The sequence below is a fragment of the Anabrus simplex genome, chromosome 8 (assembly GCF_040414725.1).
Source record: "Anabrus simplex isolate iqAnaSimp1 chromosome 8, ASM4041472v1, whole genome shotgun sequence".
Lineage (NCBI taxonomy): Eukaryota > Metazoa > Arthropoda > Insecta > Orthoptera > Tettigoniidae > Anabrus > Anabrus simplex.
Window position 1 is genome coordinate 219,898,495 of NC_090272.1, and position 21,643 is coordinate 219,920,137.

The 21,643-nt window shown below is 39.6% G+C and overlaps 1 protein-coding gene across 2 annotated transcripts in view; it reads left to right on the forward strand.

Annotated features, from left to right (window-relative positions):
- LOC136879006 (DNA polymerase delta subunit 3) overlaps positions 1-21,643 on the forward strand; it is a 90,010-nt gene that overhangs the window by 61,399 nt on the left and 6,968 nt on the right. The window contains exons 8-9 of one of the 2 annotated variants that reach the window (XM_067152692.2): positions 10,955-11,020; positions 15,038-15,215. In XM_067152692.2, coding sequence (XP_067008793.2) covers positions 10,955-11,020; positions 15,038-15,215 — 244 coding nt within the window. Of the gene's footprint in view, positions 1-10,951; positions 11,021-15,037; positions 15,216-21,643 lie in introns of both variants that reach the window. The other variant, XM_067152691.2, reaches the window with a different exon arrangement.

Sequence of the window (21,643 nt, forward strand, 5' to 3'; positions counted from 1 at the left end):
CTTACTCCAGTGGGTAAAAAGGAAGAAAAACCCAGGTGAAGGTGCTAACTTCATTAAAAATGAACAGGAGGAAGTGATGACATAGAAGCAGGATATATTGTACAGGTGGGGAAAATACTTTGAACAGCTTTACAACGTGTAAAATACCCTGGTACAAGGAAAAATCGAAGAACCAGATTTATTGCAGATGAAAGATAAGGAAAATGGGGTGTCCATGGCAGAGATTGAGTGGGCTACTCTAACCACCAGGGCATTTCTTGATCTTTCTTTCTTCCTTCCTGATACTCTTCCACAGGTCTTTTCTGCAGATTTCACCATGACTGTTTTAAAGTACGCCCATTCTTCTTCGACCCTTCCGATGTCTTCCTTAGGTATACTTGTTTTAATGAGTGTATGGAACTCTTCATTTATTTCCTTCTGCTATTTTCACTCTCTCAGCTTTCTCTGCCTTATCTCAGTCTTTTGTATCTTTCCTGTCTTTAACTTAGTTAACACAACTCTGTGATCTCCTTCAAAAGATTCACTTGGGAGGGCTGTTACATTTACCAACATTTTCCTGTTACCTTTCTCGACCAAAATGTAATCTATTAGAGTTTTGATTTTGTTATCCCAGCTATATCTTGTTATCTTCCTATCTACTGCTTCCAGACTCCACCCATCCTTCACTCCCATACATTAAACACACACAGTGTAAGCAAAATTTTGTCTGAAAGCTCAATTCTTTCTCACTGAGCACTACTGATTGGAACTGCATTAGCCTTGTTACACTTTAATTTTAATTTGATTTCACTTATGCCATCCTGGGAGAATACACATCCTAAGTACTGTCCTCTCTTTGTGATTATCATGTTCTTATCTTTTTGCACATTGCTGGATTTGTCACTTGTCTGTGCTTTTCCTTATCCAGTCTTATTGACATAAATATGACTTCAAGCTTGCGGTGGTCTACTAATTGTTTTCCTTATCCAGTCTTATTGACATAAATATGACTTCAAGCTTGCGGTCAGTGGCACTGATGACCATGACCGACAGACATGTAAGATATATTTATGATCATTTGATTTTCTGTTACCTATATTTATGCGTCCCAGCGATAATGTTGCATGCGACCGGTCACCTTCGGTATCGTTTTCTCACACTGTCCCCCAATGTTATACCTATTTTCTGTCTTTGATGATCATTATACTTTCTAATTGTTTAGTATAATTACTTACAAGGTCCACTAACCTATATGATAAGAGATAGTTTGCAATGTATAGCAATTGTCATTTCTCTATAAATTGAAAAAAATTGGATTTGTGTGACTACTGTATTTTCTCGCATAATTTACACACTTTTTTTTGGACGAAAAATACTGGTGAAAACTTCAGATGCGTAAATTACTCAGGGAATTCAAATACAGTATATAAAAAGTTATTTACAATTTATTTAGATTTAAATATAATATACACACAATTGGTTCAACTCATTCGCGGTTATCGTCATTTGGCGTAAAATTACAATGTGCGTGTCTTTCTGAAAAGTCAGATGGTGCCGTACATCAGGTAAGTTGGATACACGGGTTTGAAGTACCGACCCTGGAAAATTATCTTCCCGTTACAAGCTGACAACACGACCTGAAGTGAAATAAATATGAACTAATAAAAGTACTATTCACATAAGTACAGTAGAAGTCCGTTATAATGATAATTCATAACGGCGAAAAATTTACTCGCTATAACGGATTGTCATTATATCCGATTTTTTGTAAAAGTCGGGAAAACCCCTATACGCATTAAAATCAGTATGAAACGGCAATCGGTTTGTTCAAAACTTGCATTTTCGCGGATAATATCCACACAAGTGATTATTTTCATTTTGACCGTATTGAAATTCAATTATTAAATGTTAAACAATTAATTTATTGAAACCACCTATTCAATACTAGTTAAGTCTTTATAACTATAACAATGTCATTACATTAAGTTTGAGTATGGTACATGTTTCGCCTGGTGTTGCAGGCATCATCAGCCATGAATTCTAAATTCTAGACCTTCCCAAAAAAAAAAAACCAAAAAAGAAAAAAAAAACATATAAGCTGAACGTGTTTAATTATTATTATTATTATTGATTTAAGCCCACTAAGGAGCGCTGATGACTAGTTCTTCCTCGATGCTCTTCTTCGTTCCCAATATCTCTTGAGCCCTGCTGATAATTTATCCCTTCTCTCCTGTGAAAGGGGCTTCTGACTTCTAGGAACTCTAGGTGATGGGGTCCAAGACTGTACCATAGCACAAAATTTGGAACGATCTTCTATATCAATATCTGAAATCCCAGCCGAATCCAAGTCCCTCTGTACTTCATTAAGCCACAAGCTTCCAGTCTTGTAGCTTTTAACCAAAGAAAAGATCTTCTTGGTAAGCCTGTTGCTGTCCATTCGTTGTAGGTGTCCGTAGAACTTAAGCCTCCTACGTCGCATGCTGGTATTGGCTGATTCTAATTGTCGATACAGCTCAGAGTTCGATTCAAGTCTGTAGGTTCCATCTGGGAGCAATCTCGGTCCATGAATTTTCCTAGGATACGTCTTTCGGCTTTCTCTAGATCATCCATGGTGCCTTTTTTGTTCATCAGGAGGGTCTCTGAGGCGTACAAAAACTGTGGTCTGACAACAGTTTTGTAATGACAGATCTTAGCATTTTTCGAAACGCACCTCTTATTATAATGGTTGTGGGATAGTTGGTACGCTGCATTGAGTTTGTTACACCTTTCTAGGATGGATGTACCATCTCTACCATTGGGGTGGACCCATTCACCAAGATAGCGGAAGCGATTGACTTTCCCAATCGTTCCATGTATGGTCGTCAAAGGGGGGGTTTCCAGGATGCCGAGTCTCAAAGTACTTTGTTTTTTCTTATGATATGTGTAAATCTGCCCTCAACGTTATCTCGTGCAGGGCTTCAATAGCAATGACAGCATCCTTAGAGTTGTTGGTTAGGATTGCAATGTCATCTGCGAATGCTAGGCACCTGATCTCAATCTTTCGGGTCCCGGCTCCAATGGTAACTGGTTTGATTTCTAGATTCCTCAGTGTACATTCCCAGTTCTTGATGACTTTATCAAGCACTAGATTAAACAGAATGGGTGAGAGGCCATCACCCTGTCGTACTCCAGTTTTTATCTTGAAACTCCGAGATAGTTCTCCCCTGAACTTCACCTTAGATGTTGTATCCGTAAGAGTCTGTTGGATGAGGGTGCATGTGTTGTAATCAACACCTCGTTCTTGCAGTACGGAGAAGAGTGTCTGGCGGTCGATGGAATCATAAGCTTTTTTAAAGTGGATGAAAACCACAGCGATGTTCATACTCCTTACTTGTTTTAGTTGGAGAATGGTTTTTAGGTTGAAGATCTGCTCGGTACAGGACCGTCCCCGCCGAAATCCTCCTTGATATTCACCAATCGTTCGATCACATTGGCTTTCTACATTGTCCAGTAAAATCCTCGACAGCACTTTGTATGCTACTGACAGCAGAGATATCCCTCGGTAGTTGTTGACATCACTGCGGTCACCTTTTTTATGTAATGGGTGTATGATAGCTGATTTCCAGTCATCAGGGATCCTGCCAGTCTCCCAGCAGTCGATCAAGATCCGGTGTATGGCCTCTGTGATCGTATTTCTACCTGCTTTTAGAGCTTCCGCAATGATGCCATCTTCCCCGGGTGCCTTGCAGTTCTTAAGATGTCCGATGGCATTAGCAACTTGCTGCTTTGTTGGTGGGTTAGATGGGAGGTGTATCTCTGGAGGGTCTTCAACAGGTAATCTTTCTGTGGGCTCTTCGCAATTGAGCAGCTGCTCAAAGTAGTTTGCCAAAAGTTCCACGTTCCGGCGGTTACAGGTGACCAACTCCCCGTCCATATTCTTAAAGTGAAGACATTGTGGTTTATAACCCGAGAGTTCCTCTTTGAAGGCCCGATAAAAGTTTCTGGTGTTGTACATTTTGAATTCTTCATCTAACTTCTCCAGTCTTGGCTACAATACCATCTCAGTATCAGCATTATCTCCATTCGACAGGTCATGAGTAAGACATCCCATTGAAACTTCAAGACAAGATCGACCAGTTCAGTTCCAAAACGTAACATAAGTTTGTATACATTAGTGTAAATTGTGTAAAAAATTGTTTTTAAGAATAGTTCTAGCACAAGTTAATCTCCAATAAGTTGTAAAAATGTACAGATGGTTTAAACCCATGTATCATGCCGTTCTCATTACTAACTCATGAATGTTGACAGTTAATATTATCTCCATTAAATGTGAACAAGATTTGGACGTCACATTAGTACTTTAAAACATGGATGGCTTGATCACTCCATTGCAGTTGTTATGAAAGTAATATTTACTATGATTTTAATCCTAATATAGCATCCACTCAGAGCTCTGACTTGGAGATAGAATTCATGGCTGATGATACCTGCAATGCCAGGCGAAACATGTACCATACTCAAACTTAATGTAATGACATTCTTATAGTCATAAAGACTTAACTAGTATTGAATAGGTGGTTTCAATAAATTAATTGTTTAACATTTAATAATATCCACACTATGGCTTACTTGTTTGTTATTTTTCTAAATCCGATACTACGTGAGAGTGAATGTATAATTTCATTCTGAAAAACTTATAGTACCATATTACTCCGAATTCAGGACGACCACCACTTTTTCCTTCAAAAAATTTAAATGTCTAAAAAAGTGCTTTGTAAAATCATATGAATTCCTTTCTTATACTTTTTAGACGCCAAACATTGGCTTTAGTTATGGCATATTCCTTTGCGGCTGCACAGTCATTCTTTATTTCAGCGGTTTCAATAACCATTAACTTAAAATTGACATCAAAATATCGAATAGAACCAGTTGAAAATTTGCCGGCAATACCTGTTCCATGCGTCTCTACAATACAACGATCCGTCAGGAAAATATTCTTGCTTACTATAAAAACTGTTACTTTCAATCAGCGTCAGATATAACTGGCTGCGTTTTAAGTGCACATACCTCACAATTTCATCTTTGACTTCTTTAAATCGTCCATGTTGTGGACCACTGAATGCATTTTTTTTGCAGTACGCATTTTTAAGCTATCTTTGTCTTCACGCTAACGCCGAATATTGGCTTTAGTTAGGCCTATATTTCCGAGTGTTTAATAACCACTTACTTAAAATTGGCATCATAATATTGATGAGAACTCGTTGAAAATTTGCCGGCAATACCTTTTACGTATCTTTACAATAGGACGATCCATCGTGAAAATATTCCTGCTATCTATAAAACTTAATTTTACTAAGCGTCAGGTACAGTAGACGCGTTATAACTCTGCTACTGAGTAACCCTGGCCTTTCTAATAATTCAAAGGCTCGCATTGTTCACTCTTCAATATTTCCCGAGATCCAGTGGCGTTACACATAGGCACTGTGACAGCCGGTCACCACGGCTAGCCATGTATAATAGAGAGACGATCATTTACTGTCAACGAGTTTTGTGTGCGTGCGCGCGGGGGTGAAAAGAAGTAGCATGGTTACTGCAGTAGTTGCCAGTGGTGTTCATTACTGTTAGGCCCCGAATGCAAGACGACCCTTGATTTTTCACATGAGATCCTGAGAAAAAAATTGTCATCTTGGATTCAGATAAAATAAGGTATCACTCCAGAGGTGTCTGTGGCAAACATTTCAGTTTTCTTCTTCAAACTGCGTCTCCTAACCTACCCGTATATGTATCATGAAAAACTTTTCAAACGCATGTAGAGGAATGACAACTTCCTCACTAAAATTTACATGGGATTAGCCTTTCCGAAATTTAACTAGACACGAGAAAATATAAACTATCCTCCAAAATCAGTGATGTACTGTGTCCTATCTTGAGGTGTATCCCATTCTTTCTTAATTTCAGTATATAACATTACAATTAAGAGATCGTTTATTTCAGCCTTTATTTTAAACGAGTTAATAACTGCTATTGGCCACATTATTTGCGCATTGATTACGATAACGTGTTATCCTCTTTAATTTTGAATTTTCTTTAGAGAACAGCAGTCGACGGGTATTACTAATTGACTCCAACATTGCCTTCGAATGTCGATGAGAGAGCTCGCAAATGCACATAACGAGAAAACTATACCGTACCGAAGATGATCGATCACATTTTGTGGCGAACATTTCAGTTTTCTTATTCAAACAGTGTCACCTAAAGGCTTGGTTTCTCAGAACTGACGCATGCGAGGTGCGAGGCCGACGTTGCGTACTTTCGTCCCAATGACGCTGCGAGGCTCGTGGTTTCCCAGGCTGCAAAGCGGATCCGTTGCCGAGCACATGTCTTGTTCATTGGATCTCGCAGCCTGTGCGCTACTGTTGGAAGAGGAAGCGGATTATGTGTCAGTACTGGAGGGTTTTCTCCACCTCTATAGCAGTATCAATGAAAACTGTTGATGATCATGTGATGTCAGCCTGTATCGTCCACAACTTTCTCCGGAATGAGCAAATTCCTTGCCCAAATGAACACTTTATTGGCAATTTGGAATTAACAGAAGAAAACATGATTCCTCTGGCAGCTGACAACGGAGGTAATTCTACACATGATGCTTTCATGATAAGAGACAGCTTCAAGAAATATTTTTGTAACAGGGAGAGAGAATCGGTATGACAAAGAGAATATGCTAGCAGGGTGGAGTGAAAGTTTTTTTCTAACGGACAAACATGTATTTGTTTACTTATAGTTTACTTTTTCTGTTCCCAATTAGCATAATAACGGAATGAACACCGTTATTAAAATAAAACACGTGATTTTATTAAATGAACAATACTGAACTCAAATTTTGTAAAATAATATATATTGGCATATTTGATATGAAAGTAATGGATTTATTGGTTGATATATCATTTCTTAGGCCTTTGCTGGCAGGATGTGGTGTTTACAGTGCACTATGTCTTCTGGTATGGGCTAGAATAAAATTGTTACTTTCACTGACCTGTCTCAGTCTTATACTTGGCTTTGACAATATGAAAGTGGCTGAGGTATGAGTGACGCTAGTAATGCCATTCCTTATACAGCCAGTCCCTGCTATGAATGGTGTGAAAATGTCGCTCATAGGGTCGGTTGGTGCACGCATTTCAGTGGGCTTGGCAGACTGATGTGCAATAGCAACTTCTGGTTCAGTGAGGAAAGCAACGGGAAACTACCTCACTCCTCAAATCCCCTAGTACGCCTCTTCAGTGACACCCAGGCCATCTATGACAGCTAATGGTGAACCTGTTGAGGATCCAACCAGCCTTCGGGCTGAATACCCAACAAACATACATACATACATACATACATACATATCATTTCTAAATCTGTTAATTATTTAATCCTTTGAAACTGAACTCATTATATTTGTTATAAGTAACATCAATAATAATAATAATAATAATAATAATAATAATAATAATAATAATAGACACCGTACCACCGATCCACAGAGGCAGCTACCACATAAATGAAAAAACAAAGAATCCCAAGAACGGAGGTTCCAAATGACAGTAAATTAACATTCATCGTCTGGTACCTCCGTTTTTGGAGTTTCTATTTTTACGAACTCTTTACTTCTCAAGACCATCGTATAATACATAAAACTAGCTACATTTATTAGCTGTTCTATCCAACTTCAGTGATATCATTTTCCATAAGTTGTCTTTCACAACGTTGTTTTTGTAGCTCTTGTGTTAACTTACAACACTGGGTGCATTCGAACTTCTTCAATCAGTTCCTCGTCCACTTCGTCCATAAAGCTCATCGTGTTGCTTAAAACAGTAAAAACAAGAACAGAAACAATGTCGCCTCGCACTGCTGTCGCCTCGCACAAATCTGGCCGGACGAATCAGTGCGCGGTGACGCTGCGAGGTTGCGCACACTGCGCACCGCGCAGCTTGAGAAACCACTTGCATAAGCTCGTGTAGTCTGGATTTGTGCGAGGCGGGCCTCGCACCTCGCATGCGTCGGTTCTGAGAAACCAAGCCTTAACCTAACTTAACCATACTATATCATGAATACAAATTTCTAGCACCAGTAGAAAAATACCCTTCTCGCTATAAATTTATATGATAATAGCCTTTATGAAATTTAACAAACGCAAGAAAATATAACTCTCTTTTTTTTCTAGGGGCTTTACGTCGCACCGACACAGATAGGTCTTATGGCGACGATGGGATAGGAAAGGTTTAGGAGTTGGAAGGAAGCGGCTGTGGCCTTAATTAAGGTACAGCCCCAGCATTTGCCTGGTATGAAAATGGGAAACCACGGAAAACCATCTTCAGGGCTGTCGATAGTGGGATTCGAACCTACCATCTCCCGGATGCAAGCTCACAGCTGCGCGCCTCTACGCGCACAGCCAACTTGCCCGGTAATATATAAACTAACATCTGAAATCAATGATGCACACTGCCATATCTTGAGGTGTATTCCACCCTTACGTAATTGCAGTATTTAGCATTAAAATTAAGCAATCGTTTACTCAGCCTTTATTTTTAACGAGTTAACAACTGTTAACCGACACGTTATTTACGCATTTATAACGCAAAACAGTTCTCTTTCATTTTGAATTTTCTTTACGGAACAACAGTTGACGCGTATTACTAATCGCCTTCAAATGTCGATGAGAGAACTCACTAGGGGACAGTGTGAGGAAACGATACCGAGGGTGACCGGTCGCATGCAACATAATTGCTGGGGCGCATAAATATCGGTAACAGAAAAATCGCTCGTAAGAACGGATGAGTCAGTGATAGGGCTCTCGCTGTAACCGAAGGATAATACACAGGAATTTCGAAGGGACAAACAAAACTTGGCGTTATAGCGGGATTCTCGTTATATGCCGTACTCACTATAGCGGACTTCTACTGTACATAATAATGGTATACCGCCAAAAAAAGAAAAGTCTTACCTTTTTATAGGCTACTGTCTTTGAGATGGCTACTAGCACTGGAGGAAGAATTACTGCTACTGCTGTCACTGCTCGCATCTCCATAAGAAGTCATCTTCACTCCCGTCTAACGAATTCGAGATTTCTGTTTTCTTGAAGCTCTTTTGGATCACCTTCAAAGAAATCATGTCCCTAACACACAATAAATATCCACTCACAAAAGAGTTTTGCAGGTGTTGTCCGAATCTTGCCTGTTGGAATAAGTTCATGCACACTTTTGCCGTCCAGCACTGATAAATTTTTCGCACGTTGTCCTTGAATGGTTTATTTATCGAAACATCCAAGGGTTGAAGTACCGATGTCAGTCCACCAGGAATCGCTGCCAAATCGGTTTTCATGGTTTCCAATAATTTTTGAGTGTCTTCCGCCAGGTAGCCACGAAAACTGTCCAACACGAGAAGGGCCGGACATCGACGGAGAGACCCTGCTCGATTTCCCCAAACCGTTTGTATTCAATCTTGTTTGAGTAACGTGTTCATCCACCCTTTTTCTTCGAAACGAAGGTGGGTCCCGTGCAGAAATTTGACTTTAGGCATTGTTGTTCGTTTTAGAGCCGGCCCCATGGTGTAGGTGTAGCATACCTGCCTCTTGCCCGGAGGCCCCGGTTCGATTCCCGGCCAGGTCAGGGATTTTTCTCTTGACCTGAGGGCTGGTTGAAGGTCCACTCAGCCTAGGTGATTAGAATTGAGGAGCTTTCTGGCGGTGAGATGGCGGCCCCAGTCTCGAAAGCCCAGAATAACGGCCGAGAGGATGCGTCGTGCTGACTACACTACCCCTCATAATCTGCAGGACTTCGGGCTGAGCACCGGTCGCTGGGCAGGCCAAGACCCTTTCAAGAGCATTAAGTGCCATGGGGTTTGGTTTTTTTGGTTCATTTTAGAATAACGTAAGGTGCTAGCTTTCTGCCATCAGCTGTTACAGCAAGCATTATATTACATCGTTATTTTTCACCTCCCGTAGTACGTATGATAACATTCGATGTCCTTTTCTTATCAATTGTTCGACTTTGTGGCATGTCGAAACTTATTGACGTCTTATCTGCGTTTCCTATTTGGTAGGCCAAATATTCCTCACTTTACGCTTCTCAATCACAAAGTGGTGGAAATCAATTATATTTTGGTTGAAATCATTCAGAATTCTTTGGCATAATGTTATTCTTCGTCAAAGAGAGAGACCATTTCTCTTCATAAAATTAATCCTCCAACCTCGGCTAACCTTAAAATCTGAGACACTGATTCCATGTGCAGCAGCTATTTTTCGTCTTTTAAAATACAGCATTTCGTGAGAAATAGCATATGCCTTGTTGCATAACGAAATCACATATTTAAGCAGATTCTCCTCTACTTGTGGAAACGTACCACTTTTTGGACCGCAAAATGCTTTGTGAGACTTGTTGGTCGCTTGAAGTGCACTTTTCTGTTTCCTCCAGTAGCGCATGTTGCATTCGGACCTGAATACTTGCAGCGTGCTGGTCTATTCACATGCATTTCTGCGTAACTAATCACTTCGAGTTTATATTATTCATACTTGCATACTTGCTCGGTGTGGATTAACAAACAATTTTGAGAAAACACATATACCGCACCTGGAACACACTTAAAATATGTTTGTACCAGACTAGAATAAAGCATCACTAGCCACTTCTGCGCTGATGTACTCACTGAACTAGTGCAGTGGTACTTCCTACTGGCTGATAACAGCATGTTGTGCAGTATTTGGAATTTGTGGTTTTGCAATATGAAGGCTGCTAGTTGAGTAGTTGACATTTTATTTCGAAACGCATCTGGAACCATGTGATGGATGATCAAAGAAGTGGGTGTGTCAAATACGGGAACATTTCTTTTTTTCTCCACTTTGGACCCAAAAATGTTGGAATGCATTATTTGCAAGGGCATTAATTATGTGAAAAAATATAGTATTTCAGGAAATAGTTTTGTAGGGTTGACTGATCTAGGTACTTTTCTTTCTCAGCAGCAGGCTGAAGAACAGGGATCAGGTATCAGTTCAGATGCAGACTTGAAAGCAGCTGTTGAAGAAAAGGTAAGTCCTTATTCTTAATTGTGGATCCTGTGATAATGTACAGGATGATATAGAAATAAGGCATGGGTTTGAAATTTATAACTTTGCTTGTTTTGAAAGAAATATCATTGTATCTGCTAAAAACATCCCGTACATACTCTGAAAGTATGTGCACACGACTTGTGAAGAATTATGTCTATCAAAGGACCACCATTCACTTCCTCAGAATGACATTATTTATAGAGCATTTTTCATTTCTTCATCAGAGTTGTAGACTGTATTGCATCAATTTCTGATTTATCATTTTTGAGCTATGCCTTCTTTGAGATGTCCCAAAAGACATGTTCAGGGCTACTGAATCTGGGGATAAGTCAGAATAAGGGACTGCTGATTTGTAAAGAACTGTTCAATAGGTTTAATCCGCTGTTGGGTGTTCAACTTCTCTATGGTTACTGTTACTTTACCAAGAGTCTTTAAGAAGTAAAAGAGAATGTCATTGTAAAGACAAAAGTTACGAGTTATTTCAATCCATGCATGACTTCGCACCACTGTGCGATCAGCTTTCTTTGATAAACCTACATTTCCAAGTTTAACCTGCTGCCAATGGGGACCGCAGATAAAGAATACACCTACAGTATCCCCTGCCTGTTGTAAGGGGCAGCTTAGGCACGAAAATTGATTGTGGCTTTAGAACCATGAATTGTACCCTCTGAGGATGGGAGGGTTTGAATACATTCACAGGTAATCCCTGCCTGTCGTAGAATTCTGCTAAAAGGGTCATCGGTCCCCACTCGAGGGTTAGTTGTAGACCAATCAAAGTTTATGTGCGTGCTTGTTGGGGAAGGGCCTCTTGCGTATGCGAGTATGCTTGAAAGCCCAGACAATATCCACAACCCGTCAGGTGGATGTGCCATGTACCCGGCAGTAGTATCCACCTGACAACCCAGTTTCCCACACAGCCAAATGCCAAAGCATATTACTTTATCAATTTATTTGTATTTCCTTTTTTTTTTTTTAATTATTGTGCTCTGTGTATGCTATTTTGGATGATATGAGGAAGGGAGCCCTGGTATTCATTGCCTCAGTCAGCCCATATTAGGTTTTGTTCTCGTCGCCATAAGACCTATCTATGTCGGTGCGATGTAAAGCAAATAGCAAAATATATATATATATATTGTTCAGCATTGGACCCCGGTCAGTACCTGCTGTGACTAGATGGGTGCCTTGGCTGCTTAGTTTAGCTGAAGAGGCCCCTGATCGGAGTGGGTGGCATTCAGGGAGGATATTTTTGGACATGGCCTATAAAGGTTAAGAAGGCTGTCCGTGTTTGGCACCCAAGTCTTTAACCTTTGATTCTCTCAGAGGGACAACCCCCTGGGAACAAGTGCAGCATGAAACCATGGGATCCAGCTTCCGTATGTCATTGGTTGCTACCAGTACCGTTGGACAAGATTTCAAGCTGGTGATTTTATTCAATACACACATAGAAGGCATATACGGTGAACTTGAAGACATAAAGTAAAATACCGAGCTCGATAGCTGCAGTCGCTTAAGTGCGGCCAGTATCCAGTATTCGGGAGATAGTAGGTTCGAACCCCACTGTCGGCAGCCCTGAAAATGGTTTTCCATGGTTTCCCATTTTCACACCAGGCAAATGCTGGGGCTGTACCTTAATTAAGGCCATGGCCGCTTCCTTCCCACTCCTAGCCCTTCCCTGTCCTATTGTCGCCATAAGACCTATCTGTGTCGGTGCGACGTAAAGCAACTAGCATAAAGTAAATGGGCAGCAGTAGTTTGGTGTTGAAGATGCACACTGCAATTCAGGCTGATCAGTTGCTCAGGTGCTAACCCCTTTGGCAGAATCCCCATCAAAGTGGAAGAGCACAAATTCTTGAATCTGGTTCGCAGAGTCTTCTTCCGCCATGACCCTCTTGAACACTGACAACGAGTGGATGGAAAACATGAAAAACCATAGCATGACACACGTCCGGCACATTATGCGCAAACTCAATGTGAAGACATTGCTAACCGTGCCTTCGTTGTCTCCTTCAAGTTGTCATTGTCATCAGAAAAAAGTCCAGGTAATAACCTATTGCTGCGATGTGAGGCCGTACATCCCATCTTCCACGCGGTGATGTCATTGCCAAAGGTTCGGATGGATGGTACCTCATTGTCCTAATCAGTCTGTGTGTGGAAGAAAAGCTCATGGCACAGAACAGTGCTCACCTCTGAACAGGTGTACTAACTGTCCTGGTCTTCATTCTCCTTGCGTTAGAAACTCTTGTGTCTATCTCACTGAGAAGAAGATCCAGGAGATCAAGACACTGGATAGCCTTTCATGCCAGGAAGTGCACCATAAGTTTAGTTCCTTGAATGCACCTGCCAGGCCACTAGCATAATAGCACACAGTCTGCCAGATTCATCATTTATTCCAGCAACGCCTTCCAAGACCACTGTGCCCAAGGCAGCAGTTACTCCTGTGAGCAATGCCGCAAAGACTAAAATCTCGAAGATGGGGACTACACAGCCTTCGACCACAAACCGGCACAGCAGGGGAGGAAGAGAAATTCTCATTCCCTCAAAGAGGTCGGCAAAAACTGCGTCCAAGCCGGCAGGGGCAGCATCGTCGACTGGGGCTGGGATCCCTCCTCCTAGACCATCTAAACAACTAAAAAGGCAGTGAAGAAAGGAGACCTTACCAGGTTCTCGCTCACTTCTATGAAGAGGAAAGCCTGCCCTCCATCAAAAGGGTGTATATCAGCACCACCTGCTGGAAAACCTGTACACTCCCCCGCCACTGAAAAGCATCGACGAAACACTCGGCTCCCTTAACCTATTACAAGTAACTAATCTCATTTTGTTCCGTATTGAAGGTACAATAAGTAAAATTCTTTCTTGAATAATGACATGTTTCGCCCTAGTTTTGGGCATCTTCAGCCTAATACTAATCTTAAGGTCAAGTCTTAAATCTGTTAACATTGGAACTTAATACTAAACTTAAATTAATATCAGATACTAAATACAATGGTCTTATGCTTATTACAAAATTGTGTTTTAGGTGATATTTACATAGTTTACAATATGTACATTAATAAAATGCCAGAATTCGTGAACAAGGAAGCAATAAAATATTTTATTTTACAATGACTAGAAAACGTCTGAAACGTCTGGATGAAAGTTTATGTAAATGTGTACGTATTGACTAGAGATTGATCACAGCGTGAATTGGAGTTTCTCCAACTCTTTGACTAGAGATTGAATTGTATTGAATAGGTGGACACAGTAATTTTATTCAAGAAAGAATTTTACTTATCCCTTAACCTATTCCGGTGACAACATGATGCGGAGGTCGAGGGTTTGTCTCCTTCCTCAGATGGAGATTTTTTGTGTTTAGGTTACTAAGCATCTTGCCGTTTATAACCTAAACAACAGCAATAATCAATTTCCAGGTTATGCACTGGTTATTGCTGCCCCAAAATGCATCCAACAATGTAGTCTGGAGCAAAGGCAAAGAAAATTACTTTGAAATATTTTTCTGTGATTTTCCATTTCTACTCCAGGCAAAAATGGTGCGATGAAACTTTTCACAATGTCATAGCTATTTCCATTCAAAGTGTAGCACTGATTAATTCAAAATACCCATCACAGCATAGATTTACATAAATTGGCTCTCTCTCTCTCTCTCTCTCTCTCTCTCTCTGTCTCTCTTGCTTGTGTGTTTGTGTTCAAGGGATGCTCGACACATTGTGCAAGAGCATAGTTACAAGGATTTGGCAAATAGTCCTTACTTTAGAAAATGTAGAAACCTTTCTTTCGGTTCTTAGGATTAAAATGAATGATAAGGGAGATAGCAAGTACAGACTGTGAGATTTCTGTCCAAGATGCCAGTTACATAGACAGAACAGTAGCATTAACAGGCAGTGTTATAACCAGTATATTGTTTCACCAAAGCCTTGTTTTTTGACTGCTAGTCCACCAGTATTGAGAACCTACTGCTGAGCGATGAATATAATTGTGCTTCTTTCATTGAATGTGCAGGACATTACTGAGAAACCCACCACTGCAAAGCGAAAACATCAAACCAGTGAGAAGGCTAAATCTGCCTCCAAAGCGAAGGGTAAAAAACCGAAGAAATCAAGTAATGATAGCAACTCACAACCAGCAAAGAAAAGAAAACGAATCATGATTGCATCAGATACTGACAGCAGCGATGATGGTGAGTGGATGAATCTTATATGTAATCCATATGATTTTTTCAGATTTTTTAAATAATTGTTATATTGGTGCAATTCAGCCAGTTGCCTGACATAAAAGTAGATGGTTTGTCCATTAATGGCTGCATGTTGGCTGCCACCAGTTGCAGTTTGTTGTTACAAGAACAAGCCAGGAGAATGGTTGATTATGTTGACTTACTCTGAAATCAGAAATATCTTCCTCCTTTTACTAATAGATGACCTTCTGGAAGAAAAAAAAAAAAATATATATATATATACACACCATATTTGTCTGAATCCACAATGACCCTGAATGCAAGACAACCCCCACTTTTCCTTCAAAATTATTGAATCAGGCTTAAAAAATTCTTTATGAAATCATATGACTGCCTTTCTTGTACAGTACGCATTTTTAGACTATCTTTGTCTTCATGCCAACGCCAAACATTGGCTTTAGTTATGCCCTATTTTCTTGCGACTGCACACTTATTCTTTATTTCCGTGAGTTTCATAACCATTAAATTAAAATTGGCATCATAATATCAAAGAGAACCCGTTGAAAATTTGCCGGCAATACCTGTTCCGTGTCTTTACAATACAACAATCCATCAGGAAAATATTCCTGCTGTCTATAACACTGTTACTTTTACTTTTACCTTGTGTTTTTCATGCACGTACCTCACAATTTAATCTACAACTTCTCTAAAGTGTCCTTTTTGCAGGCCACTGAATGCATTTTTGGTACATTATGTATTTTAACCCATTCACATGCTTTTATTTTTACTAAGCGTCTGGTACTACCAGCTGCTGCTAGACGCACGTCTCACTTGCCGGCTTTGGTCGACTTCAGCGGCTAGCGGTGTATAATGAAGGCGCAGACATTGAAGGTCAACGAGTTTATTGCGCCGTGATATGGCCATTCTGCCCTTGTGCTTTTCATGCACGTATCTCACAATTTAATCTACAACTTCTTTAAAGCGTCCTTTTTGCGAGCCACTGAATGCATTTTTGGTACATTACGTATTTTAACCCATTCACATACCATTTAATTGAACTTATTTATGCCTTGGTGTACCATTTATTTTCATTATTTTACATGATATTATCACTGACACTGAAAAAGCATGTTTTGCAGAAACCTAATGAGAGGAAATACTGTCAGTTGTACTTTGTAAAGACTTTATGTGAATGGTAGATCATAAAACAGTCATCTACATGCAGCGTCACCTTGCTGCATCGGTGGCATTCGAATGAAGATTCCTTCCTTAGACCCTGTGTCACACAGGCTTTGCATCTACCCATTTCACAGCCAAAACCCCATTACTGGAAACAAAGGTGAGTTCCCCCTTTTTCAGCTTTATGCTGCCGAGTTCCTTGGATATGAACTTCCTGTTTGGTCCCACTGTACCAACAGCATAAGTCTTATTATTTAGTAGATTTCTGAATAATGTTGGTGAACTGTACCGGTTGTCCATGTACAGCATTCTCCAGCAACCCAAAAGCCCTCCACACATTTCCATAAGTACTCTTGTACTTGAAAATAATCCCACTGTAGGTACTTCGCTGCCATTCTTGTTTCCAGTATAAATTCTGAAGTTTGAACTGAGTCCGGCTCCATGGCTAAATGGTTAGCATGCTGGCCTTTGGTCACAGGGGTCCCGGGTTCGATTCCCGGCAGGGTCGGGAATTTTAACCATTATTGGTTAATTTCGCTGGCACGGGGACTGGGTGTATGTGTCGTCTTCATCATCATTTCATCCTCATCACGACGCGCAAGTCGCCTACGGGAGTCGAATCAAAAGACCTGCACCTGGCAAGCCGAACATGTCCTCGGACACTCCCGGCACTAAAAGCCATACACCATTTCATTTCAGTTCCAGCAGTACCCATTATCAGATGCACACCTCTTGTATATTTTTAAGCCTACCCTTGAACTTCATCAGACTTTCATCTGTAGACACTTTTTCTCCAAGCACACAGACCTTTTGAAATCTTTATAAAAGTAAATCAAGCACAGGCCTTACTTTCCTAAGTTTATCTATCACCAGCAGTTTCAGGGGCATCACTAGATAAGTGGAGGAATTTATTTATAGATTTGAACCTCTTGAAGAGAAGTCCCCATTACCCTGCACTTAGACCAGTTGTCTTGAAGTAAGGGCTTCTTATTTTGTGATGTTGGGATACACAGAGCAAAATGGGCCTTCATTTCATCCACAGATACAGGAAACCAGTGTTCCTTTTCATATGACATTACCCTATTTATATCCTCGGCAGCTGATTCAAGACATTTACTTGCATAAGCATTCGTCTCTTTGGTTAGATGTTCCCAAAAGTCTGCTGTTAGAAATTCATTCACAACTTGCAGTTCGTTAGGGCATTGTCCTAGGCGCCTTTGAACAATACTATTTATTTCACCAGTTGCGATGCATGAATGATACTGTGGTGTATTACGTGCTACCAGTTCCATTCCCTATCGTGAAAAAGATGATTAGAAGCTGTTGGTAGCATCAGATGTAGGCCTAAAATTCAGTAATACATTTGATGGCAAAACAGCACTTTGTTCACCCCTACCAGCGCTGACGTCACTGTCACACAAGCTGCTTTCACTACTTTCACCTCCACTAAATTCTTCATCGCTTATTTCTAGATAAATGTCACTCTCTTCTAAAAATTCCCTTAAAATTGCTTCATCGCTCGACTTGGAGGCAGCCACGATTTCTCTAACGATGAGGTTGCTAAAATACAGGTTATTCTTTCCACAGATTAACTGCACGGAAGTGTTTATCGAATGCATCAATAGAATAAAACAGTGCTTCCATCTGTCAAGATGTTACCTTACTAATATCAAATCCTTTCACAAAGGAAACTGGCTTGGAGTGGGTCAGAAATAAACACTATGCGCGGACAGAAAGATTCGTCTTTGTACCGGAGTGTGGTTGAGAGCCAGGATGGAGAGATCCATCGAAAGTACGTCAAATGGTTAAAGCTATCTTTGTCTTCACGCTAACGTGGAACGTTGGCTTTAATTATGCTGTATATTCTTGCAGCTGCATAATTATTCTTCATTTCCATATGTTATTAACTTAAAATCGGTATCATAACATCCACAAGAACGTGTTGAAAATTTGCTGGCAATACTTGTTCTACGTGTCTTTACAATATGATGATCAATCACAGCGCATGATGGGTGCGTCTGGAGGAGTTGTTGTGTATAAGACTCGACTGAAAGTTAGCAGAATGGAGTCTGATTCTCCGGGCTAATAGCCATTGAAATAGGCCGCTGGCCTTAGTTATAGTGTAATTAAATTTCTACTGTAGTTTCTATTCATCGTTCTTTCATATTTGTGTTGTGGAATGAATATCTGAGTGAGTGTACCTTTGGCAATATGGCCTAGAACGTAAGCTATTGGATTAACGTATATTAAATTGGACATCCAAAAATGTAAGTACAAGTATCATCTTAATTATTTCAAAACGGTTCTACTGCCGGATTATTTGGAGAAGAAGAATGTGTACAACATGCTATCTGTGACATCTATAATATTTAAAAAATTTCGGCAAGATTATTTCGTGTCTTCTCTGCGACCATAATTGAAATTAGGCCTATAGGTTATGGACATGTCGGCCACCGTTTATTCTTTAAATTAGGCTGGAATTTCTCCCGCATCAGACATTTTAATGATATAAATTTTATCTCCAAAAGAAATTAAAATGTAACTTAACGTGACTTTGTAAAGTTCAATATCTAAATTATTATAGTGAAGTAATTCTGGAACATGGTACATGGGCAGATGAGAGGCAAATTATTCCATTCGTTTTATTTAACTGAGATTATCGTTGTGCTGCCTTCTTCTGTTTCTTAAAATTATTATTATTATTATTATTATTATTATTATTATTATTATTATTATTATTATTATTATTATTATTATTATTAATTTAGTTGGTGGATTTCCTTCTACTTTTCTTGGTTCATATTTGTGGTATCCCTTTGCTCTGTTATCAATGTTTTGAAAGACGTTATGTGCTAGTATTGTTTTCGTAATGGGTCAGTGTTTAATTACTTAATGGGATGGTTTATTTCCAGTCTTATTCGGCCATTGCCGTTTTCCAGAGCCTCCTAAAATTAAAATTTTATAACCAGCATTTAAATATTTTATTAATATTAATATTTTGGTTGAAGGAAATGTTAAATTCAAAATATTATAATTATATTGTAATATTGTGGTCCCAGGAAGCTGAAATTTGTTTTAACCATTCCTTAAAGATACTTTTGGTTACCCTCCTCAGATTATCTGCGTCCGTGTTTTCTTTCCTTCTTTCATTATTGCGTATCTTATTTTTATCTTATCTCTGGTACGCTAATTTTGTGTGGGCCTTGCCTATTGTCTTAAGTGGGATGTTGGCTTGGTTTTGTGAAGCTGCATGCTTTGTGTGTACCATTGTTCGTTTTCTGTGAAATTTTAATTGTGTTTTCCTTCGTAATTTGTATATTATTTGAGACATATTTTTATTCGGGTTCGTGCGATTTTCTCTTGTGTTCTCTTAATTATTTACGTGTGGAATATTTGGTCGGCTATCGTTGCCTTTAATATTCTGTGTGATTCCGTGTTTCTGGGATGATTGAAATCCTTGTGTACTGGGTCTGGAAGCAAATTTCAGTTTAATGAGATTAATTGTAGTATACCTACTTACAAGGAATAGTTGGCCAGTTGTGTAAATAATATTTAACGCACGGATCCGTTTTAACATTTGTCATTCATTGATTCTAAGGCAAGCTGTAGTTTGTAATCTGAGTGTGTTTTCACGATTTTAATTATTGTCTCCTATTTTAATGAATTGAATTATTATTTTTAAAAAATTCCATTTACTCTTTTATTACTACATAAAAATTATTTCACGTTGTTATCCGAGTGCGCACTCATAATATATATTGCTTTAAAAATTGATTTTTATCCATAATTCAAAGAGGTTATTTACAAATTTATTATTTGTTCTTTAGTTTTCATTCATCAATTCTGTTTAAATTTTTCCTAATTTTTAAGTAAAGTTCAAGTTATTTAAACATTAATCTTGCTTTCATTTAATAGTTAGTAATGTTGACCTGGCAACAGCTCAAGTAGCTAGTTCAATCCTGCCCTTTTCCCCTTATGTTCTGTGCCCTCCACGCTGGTTTTGTTAATGCTGCTGCTGCTCGATGGTAAGTATTTTGCTTCTTGTGCTCATTTGGTGATATTTATGGGTTTTATTATCATTCCTGTTTTTATCTTCGTCGGGTTGCAGTAGTGTTGTGGTAGCATCACTGTGGTTGTGGTTGTTCTAACAACTTGATAAGTTGCCCAGGTCAACGTTGCTAGCTGCCAAAAGAGACCAACCTTTTAAACTTAAAAATGGCATCACCTCAATGCCCAATTCGGTTACTGTGTCTTGTGTCTTGATTGCCCGATGCGCAGGTGCGTTATCCTGGTGCAGGATCCATCCCGTTTGAGCAAAGTTTGGTCTTTTATCTGCAATTTTTATTTTCAGTGGTCCCTCTAACACATCTCAGTAGTAATCAGCAGGAACAGTTCGTTGATTTTTCACTTTATGATCGTACATAATACCCTGCTTATCAAAAAACACAAGCTGCATGACTTTCCCTGTACTCACCTGAACTTTGACTCTTTTTGGGTCTTTGACTGGAAGGATGTTTCCATTGGGAACTTAGTTGTTTAGTCTCCGGGTCATAATAATGGAACCAGAACGTGTCACATGTTGTAATCCTGTCCAAAAATTCTGGTTCCTGCTGAAGTCTCCCTTTCCATTCTTGACATGCAATCACACGGTGAGCCTTCTGTTCATCAATCATCATACCACTTGACTGGAACATCTCTGTGTCCTAGAACATTGTGTATAATGTCTTCAGCTGATCGTAGGAGATGTTTTATCATTCCAGCAATCTATTCAATGGTTAAATGGCAGTCTTCCCACAATAACGCATCACTTGTGTTCACATTGATGTCGGTTTTCGTAGTTGAGGGTCTTCCAGGGCGTGGAGCCTCCTCAAGATCAGTATTACCCTCCTTACAAGCGTTTGTCCTTCTCAAAAACTTGCGTCTTTCCCATAGCTTCCTCTCTATAAGCTGGCTGCAATATTTCCGCTGTTTGTGTTGAGGAGAACACAAAATCTAAGTGAAGCACGCTGCTGCAATTTGAGATCCGTGTTGGGTATGGCCTCCTTCCTTAGCTGCTCTCCTGCAACTGAGAAGCCTGCACTGTATCACTCAAGCTCAGACTTTCCAGTACTACCACCTGCAAACTCCAGCGCAGGATTATTAAAATACAAAAAAGTCATTCCGGTTATTTTCTGACACCCCTTCATAAGGACATTACAAGTGATTTAATCACAGTGCATGCATTTTGTGTACTAGTGAAGTTGTATGGATATATT